Source organism: Vigna unguiculata, chromosome 3, assembly GCF_037176805.1.
Source record: "Vigna unguiculata cultivar grain cowpea cultivar isolate G323 ecotype 2 chromosome 3, ASM3717680v1, whole genome shotgun sequence".
In the NCBI taxonomy this organism is placed as follows: domain Eukaryota; kingdom Viridiplantae; phylum Streptophyta; class Magnoliopsida; order Fabales; family Fabaceae; genus Vigna; species Vigna unguiculata.
Window position 1 is genome coordinate 3,744,939 of NC_140794.1, and position 11,225 is coordinate 3,756,163.

Here is an 11,225-nt window from a genome sequence, read left to right on the forward strand (position 1 = left end):
AAATATATGATCGAATTTGAACATTTCTACAATACTGATAATAAGAAGAAAAAAAAGTGTAAATATATTTATTTATTTATATCTAGAAGATGTATAAGAGAGTAAATATTACTGAAAAAGTTACCTTAGGTGAAAGAAGAAAAAAATGGTTGTGTATTATTCCAAATTAACAGAAATGCAACAAGTTTTATTTATTACAAACCACATGGATCTCTTATTACCTCAATCTTTTATATTATTTACACCATTTCATTTCATATAAATTAAGCCATGAATATTTTATATTGTTGAATTAATTATATTTCATGTACTATTATAAAAATTAATAAACAAACATACAGTATGGTTTATTTATTTTTATTTAATGTAAATATTTTTTTTACTTACCTTTTATCACTCGATCAATAAACTAATAATTTATTCTTTTGTTATGATTTTAAAGTATTTCTAGAAACACAGTATCATTTATTTATGTTCGAAGAAGAGATTAAAAGGAAGAAGAAAAATAAAAATGAGAGTAGAACGACGACAAGGTGCAAGTAAAACGATGATGTCGTGAGTGAGTGAACGAGTAACTGACCTAACCCACACTGTGTTATGGTAGCCAACTTTATTTGATATAAGTAAAATAAAAATATTTTTTGGGAGAAACAAAAAGTGTGTTGCATTTCAATCTTTCATTCAATAGAACACGTGGGTTGGGAGGCGGATTCGTGGACTCAGATTAAATATTCTCAGACTCAAATAAAAGCATCAAAAGCAATCCTCAAAACTCTGAAGACCCTCTCATATCATACCCTCGCCTCTCTTAGGACAACCCAAAATTTCACATCCCCTCTTTGCAAAAATCGCCGGATCCACCAATTCCTCTTTCTCTTAGTGTAATTACTACCTAATCCAACAACTAATTTTGTTTTTTTAGCTTAATTTTTACTTTATGTACTGTCATAATTTTTGCTTCAGCTGTGTGCAAGTAATTGATGCTTTTAATTTCTGTTGTTAGTTTGCTGGTGTATGTTAATGATTTGTTGGGGAAGAGGCGCGGAGGCGAGGAGGTGGGGTTGGATGATGTTTTAGTTAAAATCAATGCATCTGTTGTGTCTAGATTCATTTATATTATATTTTTTGTACTTCCCCTTTGTGTTTTCCAACCAGGGACCAAAGATTATGGTTGGTTAAAGTATGTTCTTGCTTCCTTTTTTCTCTTCGTATGAGAAATTTGATCTTCAGTTCTGTGGGGATGGAGATAGTGCAATTCCTTCTGACCCCTCATTGTTCTTTGTCTGGGTTGTTGAAGTGTTGAATCGTGTAGTGTTCAGATGTTATTCTTGATTTTAGCATATGCATGTCCATTGAAGTTTAGTGTTCAGATGTTATTCTTGATTTTAACATATGCATGTCCATTGAAGTTTAGTGTTCAGATGTTATTCTTGATTTTAGCATATGCATGTCTATTGAAGTTGTATCTTTATGATGATTAGAGTTGTTTTGTGTTTCAGGGGTTCAGCGGTGATGGAAAAAATACAGCTTAGTTTACATTGGAGGGCAAGTTGTGATTCCTAATATGCGTTGCATGTTACTTCTCCCACTTGACTAAGTTAGATGAGTCAGACTGCAAGTTTTTTGGCAGTGGAAACAGATTATCGGAATAAGGGAGATGTACAGAACTTTGAGGGCTTCTGTGGATTTGTTTTATCTTTAGTAACATAACTCACGTTCTGAAAATGGAAAGCCCTGATATTGAAAAGTCTGAAGAAACCAAAACACAGATTAACAGTAACACAAATTGTAATTCTAAACAGCAGGTGGGTATGAACTTTTAAGATTTTTTATGTTGGGAGTTTTCCTTTCGCAACATTGTGAACAAACTTTAGCACTTTTCACTTAGTTCATTTGTGATAATTTCAGAGTGTAGAAAATGCTAACGAACATCCTGAATGGTTACCTGATGGCTGGAACATGGAAGTCAGAATCCGTAAAAGTGGTGTACACATGGGATCTGGATACAAGGTGGGAGATAGATTCTCTTAATTTGGATGTTACTGTTTTAGATTGTCAGTGACCTCATTTAGATTGTTATGTTTCCTTTACTCTACGTTATTCATGTAGCAACTTAATGTTGTTCCTTAAACGTCGGCTTGATGTTAGTCATGTAGTTACTGCTGCCACTAATGTATGGTAGACATTATTAGTACATAACTTGAGCTGTTCTTAAGTTTCTGGCCTTGAATCATGAATATTTTTTTGGAGATTTGTGTACCAGAAGTTTACTTGAAAATCGTTAAACTCTGTTCTTAATAACACTCATGACTTAAATGTATGGTGGTTACAACATTACTATTGTTTTCCCCCATTTGTCTGGCTTGTGACAGTTGTCCTAAATTTGATGAGCTGGACTTTATGGAACTTCTTTTAAGATCACACTAAATTAATTTTACAATGATAATTATAATAATTCTTAAAGACTAAATTCTATACTCTTTAATTGATGTGTTCATGTGATTCTGTATTCTTTGGCGGTATTTTATGTTTGTTTTTTTTTTGCTTTGTCTCTGGTATTTTCTTTCAGGCATATTAACATCAATAGTGTTACATTATTAAAGCTGCTTATCTCTCATTATAAACATGTTTTCTTGTTTCAGTGTTACATCGAACCGTCAAAAGGATACAAATTCTTCTCCAAACCAGAGGTATTACGATATCTCGAAACTGTAGAGGATAGCAGTGGCACTTCCAAGAAGGGGAAGAAATGTAGTAAGATAAACACTCCAAATGACAAGAGTTGCACTTCCAAGGAGAAGAAATCCAGTAAAATGCAGACTCCAAACAACAAGAGCTGCAGTTCCAAGAAGGAGAAAAAATGTGCTAGCGTGGAGTTTCCAAATGACAACAGTTGTACTCCCAAGGAGGAGGAGAAGGGCAATAATATGGATTTCCCAAACAACAACAGTTGTGCTCCCAAGAAGGAGAAGAATGGGAGTAACTTGGATTCTCCCAACGGTAACAGTTGCACGTCCAAGAAGGAGAAGATAGGCACTAACATGGATTCTCCAAAGGACAGCAGTTGCACTCCGAAGAAGGAGAAGAATTACAATAACATGAATTCTCCAATTGATGTTTGTATCACTTTTTACTTGAATCCTTTCTGTTTGTTATTAATGAATTATGAATGCTATATTGAAGATTGATTCTTATTATCATACGTATATGATTGATGATTTAGAATTATTTATGGCATACGAACCCAAAATCACACTAAGGCAGGACTATTGATTATTTATTGTGTAAAAAGGACCATGGTATGAAAGTTAACTTGAAAATACAACCGCAAAGATTAAACCATGAAATAATGTTGCCCACATAAGAAAAGGGACCCATTCATGAAACTTCAGTGGCTGCCTCATCTTATTGCCTGATGTTTATGTATTTGTTTATTTGCACTTCTACTTCAACAATTTGGCTTTGTGTTTCTTTTGTTGAACACTGTGGAAAGCAAGAATGTTGAACCATAGTTTGTCTCTGTCTTTCAGGTTGAATAAATTATTTCATGTTTTGCGACTTTTGTCTAATTGGGTTGTTTGCTGCTAACACATTTACACTTTTACAAACAAAAGGCATAGAAAGTTTACAAATAAAATGTTATAGTCTGGCTTTTATACAATTGATTATTTGGTGGGACCTTTAATTAGTCCATCGAATATTTTTATGAACTATAACTTATATTTGTAACATTGTAAATGTTTAATTTTCAATGTATTTCGGTATTTTAGGTTATGATTGAGAAGTCTATTCCGGAGGATTTACCGCCTGGGTGGGTAAAAGAATTGAAGACTACGAAGAATGGCAAGGGCATTCGGAAAGATCCGGTATGAAAAATAATAGCCAAAAGGATCTCTTTTTACGTATTATAAGATATATTTTTGTGTAGTATTACGTTTTTTCCCTTCAAATCAAGTGATTGTTGTCTACTCCTATTTGGAGAAGTGGGCTGCAAATAAACCTGTTGTTTGGTTTATTGAGTAACATGCTACATTTACAGTTTTTCAAAAATTGATGCTTATATAAATTATAATTGGGTTACACTTCCAACAGTTTTATATTGATCCAGTGAGTGGATATGTATTCCGCTCTAAGAAGGATGTACAGAGGTATCTTAAATCTGGTGATATACGGTCATGTGCCTTTAAGCCAAGTAGAAGACAAATCCAAGATGAAGACAACATAACTGTAAGATATTTTTGCATGACTACCATCTTATCATTGCTGCTTTTACGGAGTATTCTTATTATTCATTAGTTCTTACTCCAAGCTATTAGTAAGTGATTGAAATCTGGGGGATTTTTTAATCACATCAGATTTGAGACTCACTGAAAATTCAAACATGTTAAGAATTTTCCATATATTAAGATTTGCATAGCATTGTAGAATGCTTTATGATGAGTAGTCCAAACTCTGAATGATTAACAAAGAACGATCTTATAGCGTCAAAATCATTATTTTTTTTATGTATGCATCTAAGAATTCTAACAGAATATTTTATATACTTTTTTTTTTCAATCTAGTCACCACCTGCTGCCAAGCGTCAGAAACTGAAGCAGTCTGCACCCACGCAACAGCTTTCCGCAGGTAAGAAACTATGTATGACTAAAGTATATTCAATTTTGCTGCAAGTTCAATCAACTTTGAGATGAAGAATATACCATTCACACCCGATGCCCATTCCTGCCTATTTTTAACTTTTTACTGCAGCCACAGAAATACTTGATAAAAACAGCTTAGAATGGCCTAGTGCTAATAGCCCAAGGAAAAAGCAAAATGCAAATGTTTCGACTAAAACGAAGGTTGCTTCTGTTCCCATAGGTGATTCTATTGCAAAGATGCATTCACCAGAAGATGGAGCTGCAAACTCATCTGAAGTGAAGAAATCATCTGACCCAGGTAGGTCAGCACTTTTGAAAAATGAATCCTTGAAGGAATCAGCAAAAGCACTTTTTGGAGATGATTTGCAAGAGGAGGAGCGTGCTGTGAATGCAACGGAGAATGGTAACGAGAAAAATCACGGTAAACAAAGCATATCCAAAATCAGGAAGGAGTTCAATGTAAGTCAGCGGTCATCACCGAGACTTGCTGGAAGTAAATCTGTACAGTTGGTAAACAATGTGATCAATGAACAGACTCTTCAGGTTCCAAAAAGAAACTTGAGGAAAAGTAGAAACACTCTAGATGTTGATATTTCTGTGGACCAATCAGCTCCTAAAGAACAACCACATGAGCAAGAAACAGATAAAATAGAAGACAATAAGCCAGAAATTCAAATCAGCTCAAACAAATCAGGTAAAAAGAAAGAGCACCACCTTCCTCGTCGGGCTTCAAAACGATTAGCTGCTATTGAGCATGAGTCAATGAACTCCAAAGTGGAATTGCAGCAAAGTGAGTGTGGGCCAGTGACAATGGTTGCTGATCAAGCCCCAATAAATGGCAAGTCAGCAAATAAAAGGAAAAAGTCAGCACCTCGTCTGAAGAAAAGTGGAAAAGAAGAGATGAATGATGAGAAAACAGAACCTCAGCTGTCCTTTGCATATCACTATTCATGGTCCGACCCAAGCTTGGAATATGCAATCAATGCCCTCACTGGTGTGTTACCACCAGCTGATAATATACCCAGTACTGTTGCCGAAACTGATATTCAAAAACCTTTGTTTGACAATGTTACTGGAAGAAGTGCCACTGCAATCCCTGGAACTGATGTTCAAAACACTTCAGTTGGTAATGTTTTAAGGGACACCACTGCAGCCCCTGAAACTGATATTCAAAAAGCTTCAGTTGACAATGGTATGGGAAGGAGCACCACTGAAGTCCCTGAAACTGATATTCGAAAAGCTTCAGTTGACAATGGTACGGAAAGGAGCACCACTGCAGTTCCTGATACTGATATTCAAAAAGCTTCAATTGACAATGGTACGGGAAGTGGCACCACTGCAGTCCCTGATACTGATATTCAAAAAGCCTCAGTTGACAATGGTACGGCAATTAGCACCACTGCAGTCCCTGATACTGATATTCAAAAAGCTTCAGTTGACAATGGTACGGGAAGGAGCCCCACTGCAGTTCCTGAACCTGATATTCAAAGCACTATGGCCAGAAGTGCCACTACAATTCCTGACTCTCATCTTCAAAAAACTTTGATTGACAGTGTTAAGGGAAGTAGCTCCACTACAATCCCTGAAAATGATCAAAAGACGGTGATTGAAATGGAATCGGCAAGAAGCACCTCTACAGGACCTGAAACTGATATTCAAAAGTCTTTGATTGACAGTGTTACAGGAAGCAGGTATAGAAAATCCCAGGTACGTTCTAATAAACCCAAGAGAACGAAAGAGCTCAAAATACCTGTGCGATTATCAAAGCGACTTGCTGGCATGGAACCCGAGTTACCGCCTGCTGAAAGAGCTCTTGAATATTCCACTAGAAAATCATGCAGAGAAGAACCAACTGCCACTGATACTCTAACTAATGGAGTGTCTGATCATCACAACGCTGGGGAAGAAACCAAGCCTACTCTTCTTCAAGCTTCTGACAGTTTGAAAACAGAAGTACTTGGAGAATCATTAAAACGGAGTGAGAACTCATATGATGCCCAAACCGATCACAAGGAACAATTGAAGAAAGTTGAAGCTGAAAATGTTGGTGATGTCAGATCAGAGCCAAAGCTCCCCTTACCGTTTGAGGACTCTTGGTCAGATCCATGCCTAGAATTTGCCATCAAGACACTCACCGGTGCTTTTCCACTTGATGCTGGTGGAGACATAATGCCTGCTTTGCCTCCTGGCTTTGATAATCCGCCATATAAGCAAGTGCATCGAAGTGTGGTGACAGACATTAATCAAGAAGCTCATGATAACTCGAACCAACCCTCGCACAATAAGGAGCTTAATATGGTTATTCAACCTGAGTTGAGGACCGGCTCCATCTCTTATGAAAATGCTCCTAACTTAACAACTAGGGAATCTTATCTTGATCAAGACAACATACTTAAGAATTTGGATGGGGAACCCAGTCTCACTGGAAACATAACACAACCTTTGCATCATTCTTGGAATATAAACACACTAGCACATGAAGAGCCATTAAAGCAAAATGGACAGCCTGTCGAAGGTGGAATTGTTACAACGGAGCAACAATTAATTGAAACTGGAGCTGTAAACCATGACAATTCCGAGTTACAGTATTGTGCTCCGTTTATGAATTCTTGGTCAGACCCATGCTTAGAATTTGCATTTAAGACTCTTACAGGCGTGCTACCAGTAGAGGAAAATTTAACACTCCAAGGATGTTTCCCGGAACCTGCTAACTATCATGAACGGAGGGATGGTGTCTCATTGTTGCCAGATTTCAGATCATCTAGCTTTTCACAAAGCGATTTCTCGTTTTTCCATGATACAGGGGTTAAGTCCATGCCAGGGCAGCAGTCATCAGTAAGCTCTTCATTCCTACCCTTGGAGAAAACAAGTCTTCAAGGTTTCGCGGGAGTTGATCCTCAAACACACTTTTCTCAGTGCAACAATAATTTTCAAAGAAGGTAAGCTAGTTAGATGTTTGTTGCTACCTCCAGGATAACTACTGTTGGTATTTAGTTATACTTTTGTAGACTGCAAAATGTTCGACATTAAGTATCCTTTTATTTTCCCCGTCACATTTGTAAATACATTGTGAACATAAGGTCTCGGTTAGTGTTTTTTGCCTTGGTTGTTGAGAAGATCTGGGTGAGCAAAGTAAGGAGGTACACAAGTCCAACTGTTGCTGTCTCACTATCTAATTGCTGTACTCTGTATGTGAAGTTATTAATTGGTTTAATTAGTAGTATTTCTTATTTTCTTTCGCCATCAGAAAATGCTATAAAAGGCATATGCTAACAATTTCGTGTTTAAGTTGGTGTTTTTGAGATTCTTTTTGTTTAGTTTCTTGATTTTGAAGAAAATATTATACGAGCTCATAACCAAACTGCCATGGAAACACCAATATTGGGTAACACAACTTGTGGAAGCGACTTGTGGTCTCTTATTGAAGTGACTCTGGTTCGAATTATAAAGAAACGATTGTACCCTCTTTCAAATATTTTTTAGGAAGTGGGATTTGGAACTATTGTCTGCTTTTTTCCAATTGATTCAGTGTTATCATCAACAACAAAATGTGGGCGTTTGATACAAAGCAGTGATTAAATAAATGCCCCCATTTTTATACCTAATTTGTTCTTCATGTTTTACAAAATAATTTGTAGAAAAGAGAATTTTACGTGTTAATTCTTTTTGGCTAAGTTCTTTTAGTAGTCGTAGTAAACTCGAAATCGGGTTTGTATTGTTTAAATCTGTGCTGCTACGATTATGATAAGTTAACTTAAGGATTTTGCACAATATATATTTTTTTTCACTCATCCTAATTAGCAAATTACTCTTATATCCTCTTACTTCAATTTCTTTAGTAGGAGTTATCTTTCCCCTTTCCATGAGATTTAAATGTAACACAACAACAACAATGATGAGTATACCCTGATGGAACCAAAATTTAAGCTTTCTTCCTCAAAATTCCAACTACATTGATCATCATACAATTGGTCAGATAATGATTCTTGTCATGTATATGATTCATGATACTAAGCAAAACTTATTATTCAATGTTTAACATGAGCTTCTACTTTTTTCTTACAGTATATCTTTGACATGACTTTATCTCTTCTTAATGCTAATGTCTCCTCACATAATAAATAGTACTCAAAGAATCAGAAGTTCAATAAATACATTTAGTATGTGCAACTAGACTCCTTCCATCCCCCAAAATCTTCCTCTATGCTGCGTTCCCTTCGTTCCTTCATTAACAAACCCAAGGATGAAACGTAGTGAATTTCATATATTTCAAGAGTCTACTTAACATCAATCTTATGCACCCATCTCAATGACATTAAAGAATTTTAAAATCAATATACATTTTGAACATGGTCTATATGATAAAAATATAATTAAATGATGTAACAATTATCAGGTAATATAAACTACTATAATTTCATTGTTTCTAGTATATAACTTTCAATTATAAATATTTTAATGAAAAATTAATACCTGACGCTTAAAAGTGAGGCCAACTCTAATCTCCCCACAAAAACTGTCATTCTTCACAACATTGTATGAAGTTGGTGGAATACTCCCTTCGTTGAACAATGCATCCAACGTAATGCTATAATACATACACATATAATTCAATTCAAATAAGTCTATTTAGAAATACTTATCTCTAAAAAACTTAAATTAAAACAATAATAAAGTTTTTATTTTATTTTTTTTGCATGATTTAATTTTTTATGCTGAGTCAAAAATCAGGGAGAAAAGACTCACGTAACTTCTCCCACGAGATCATCTGCAGACATGGCATCACTGTCCATGATCTTTAACCTGAGTTCGTTAACGCCTTCGGAAACGTTGAATACGAAATTTTCATTCCACTTTGGATTACTTCCTTTACCTGCATTCACAAGTTGATTATATATAATACAAAACAATAAACATCTAAAAAATGAGTTGATTACAGGTAAATTCGTAAACTTTTTCTAACTGCATAAATAATTTTTAAGTTGAATCTCCAAGAAAGAAATGAAGATATATTGAGTGTATCTTATTTACTATAAATAACTAATATGTACCTGATTGAACACTGCTTTTTTGTTCTTGAGTGCGACATGTGAGGATCACATAAGGGTCCATGTCAGCTGCTCCATCAGATCGTTCATGATTGAAAATATCAAAGAAAACAAATTACAAATTTATTTCAGATCAGATCAATGACAGATTATGAATGTTGAACTTTGTGTGTGTAAATAACAACTTACAGAGAAAATCTGTGTTTTCAAGGCCTTTGGCATATTCAAGAAAAACTTCAAGGGTTCCCTGAGGCATCTTGAATGAAGGATAATGGGAAATTGGAGAATCTGAAAGAGCTTTGAGAGAAAGCTGTTAAAGAGAGGCACAATTGGTTTTTATATTTCATGGTAGTTTCAGAGGAGTGAAACAACACAATCACCGGTTTGAAGGTAAATCTAAGCCATAACTATTTTTACTCTTCTTTTTTTCTAATATTTTGTTTCCAATATCTAACATTTACCTTTTTTTATATTTTTAAATGATTAAATCATTGATGCCAAGATTCCACACCATAGTGCATTAATTAAAGAATTGAAAATAAATAGAATGCAACCTAAGAAACAAGGTAATATCTGGTCAATCTAATAAAAGATACAATTATACTTTAAATTATATTTTTTTAATAAAATTTGTTTTTTCTCAAAAAACCATGAGTATTAAGTACGGCTTTACAAAATTTAGGAAACAAAAGTATACCATTTAATACATTACCATAGTTTCAAATTCAAAACCAATTTACTAGTGTTCAATAAATACTTTTCATGAATACATACTCTTTATTTTTTTTTTATCAATAAAAATCTTCATATTGTTTATTTTCAATATATAAGTCATGGTTAAGATTCTCGACTTAAGACTAAGATCTTATAAGAAAATTTCTCATTTGAAATATATTGAAACACTTTGATATGGTATAACAGCTCTTAAATTTAAGAATTAAAACTAAAGTATCTTTATTTTATAAACTATTTACTTTGTAAAACAAACTCACATTTTATCTTTATATCTAGTATTTAATGAATATAGAAAATGAAATATGTTGAGCGACAAGGTTATGATATGACGAGAGAAGTAGATGGGAAAGGGAGAGACAATGGAGAGAATAAAGTTTATTTATTTCAAAAACATTTTTTGAATGAATAAAATAATATCTTAAATTAAAATAATAATAAGAAGAGGAATTATTTAATTTTCTAAAATAAATTTAGATAGCATGCAAGTACTCGTATTTAATATGTTTGTTGAATTTTATAATAATACTTATTTTAAAGTCACGTCAAATAATTTCCAAGTGTAATTATTTAGACCGCACATATATAACATAAATTAATAACTACATGACAAAATGATGGTTTTATTGTTCATGTGTTTCCTTTTTCATTAAAAGACGTTAAGTTGATCTCTAAATTTATTTTAATCTCAAATTAGTCTGAATTTGTGTAAATTGATATAATTTTATTCTTATTTGTAAAAAAATATATATAATTTAATCATTTTTGTTAAATTTTTTAAAATTAATCAATAATTTTTCATCAA

The 11,225-nt window shown here is 33.9% G+C and overlaps 2 protein-coding genes across 4 annotated transcripts; one reads left to right on the plus strand and one right to left on the minus strand.

The window, feature by feature from the left end:
- Positions 1–645: 645 nt before the first annotated feature.
- LOC114179489 (uncharacterized) lies at positions 646–7,870 on the plus strand. Of its 3 annotated transcripts, XM_028065844.2 has the most exons (9): positions 729–881; positions 1,004–1,055; positions 1,500–1,805; positions 1,909–2,010; positions 2,643–3,116; positions 3,771–3,866; positions 4,093–4,227; positions 4,563–4,626; positions 4,750–7,870. In XM_028065844.2, exons 3-9 carry the CDS (start codon positions 1,725–1,727, stop codon positions 7,581–7,583), a joined length of 3,786 nt encoding a protein of 1,261 aa, XP_027921645.1. In that variant the 5' UTR covers positions 729–881; positions 1,004–1,055; positions 1,500–1,724; the 3' UTR covers positions 7,584–7,870. The 3 variants fall into 3 exon arrangements, with proteins under 3 accessions (XP_027921644.1, XP_027921646.1, XP_027921645.1); XM_028065843.2 differs by lacking the exon at positions 1,004–1,055 and having other exon boundaries at positions 646–881; XM_028065845.2 differs by lacking the exon at positions 1,004–1,055 and having other exon boundaries at positions 646–881; positions 4,861–7,870.
- A 430-nt stretch (positions 7,871–8,300) lies between these two features.
- Positions 8,301–9,998, minus strand: LOC114175105 (elicitor-responsive protein 3-like). The gene is made up of 5 exons (XM_028059864.2): positions 9,878–9,998; positions 9,692–9,757; positions 9,387–9,513; positions 9,114–9,228; positions 8,301–8,863 (listed from the first exon to the last, which is right to left on the minus strand). The coding sequence occupies exons 1-5, from the start codon at positions 9,942–9,944 to the stop codon at positions 8,798–8,800; spliced, it is 441 nt and encodes a 146-aa protein (XP_027915665.1). The 5' UTR covers positions 9,945–9,998; the 3' UTR covers positions 8,301–8,797.
- Between the last annotated feature and the right edge of the window lie 1,227 nt (positions 9,999–11,225).

Bases quoted from the DNA above. Each gene is read 5' to 3' on its own strand.
- LOC114175105 (XM_028059864.2), bottom strand. From the start codon at position 9,944: ATGCCTCAGGGAACCCTTGAAGTTTTTCTTGAATATGCCAAAGGCCTT. The intron at 9,229-9,386 runs GTGAGTCTTTTC...TATGTATTATAG, and splicing joins GATCTCGTGGGAGAAGTTAC to CATTACGTTGGATGCATTGT. The intron at 8,864-9,113 runs GTATTAATTTTT...TTGTTAATGAAG, and splicing joins GCCTCACTTTTAAGCGTCAG to GAACGAAGGGAACGCAGCAT.
- LOC114179489 (XM_028065843.2), top strand. From the start codon at position 1,725: ATGGAAAGCCCTGATATTGAAAAGTCTGAAGAAACCAAAACACAGATT. The intron at 2,011-2,642 runs GTGGGAGATAGA...TTCTTGTTTCAG, and splicing joins ACATGGGATCTGGATACAAG to TGTTACATCGAACCGTCAAA. The intron at 3,867-4,092 runs GTATGAAAAATA...CACTTCCAACAG, and splicing joins AGGGCATTCGGAAAGATCCG to TTTTATATTGATCCAGTGAG.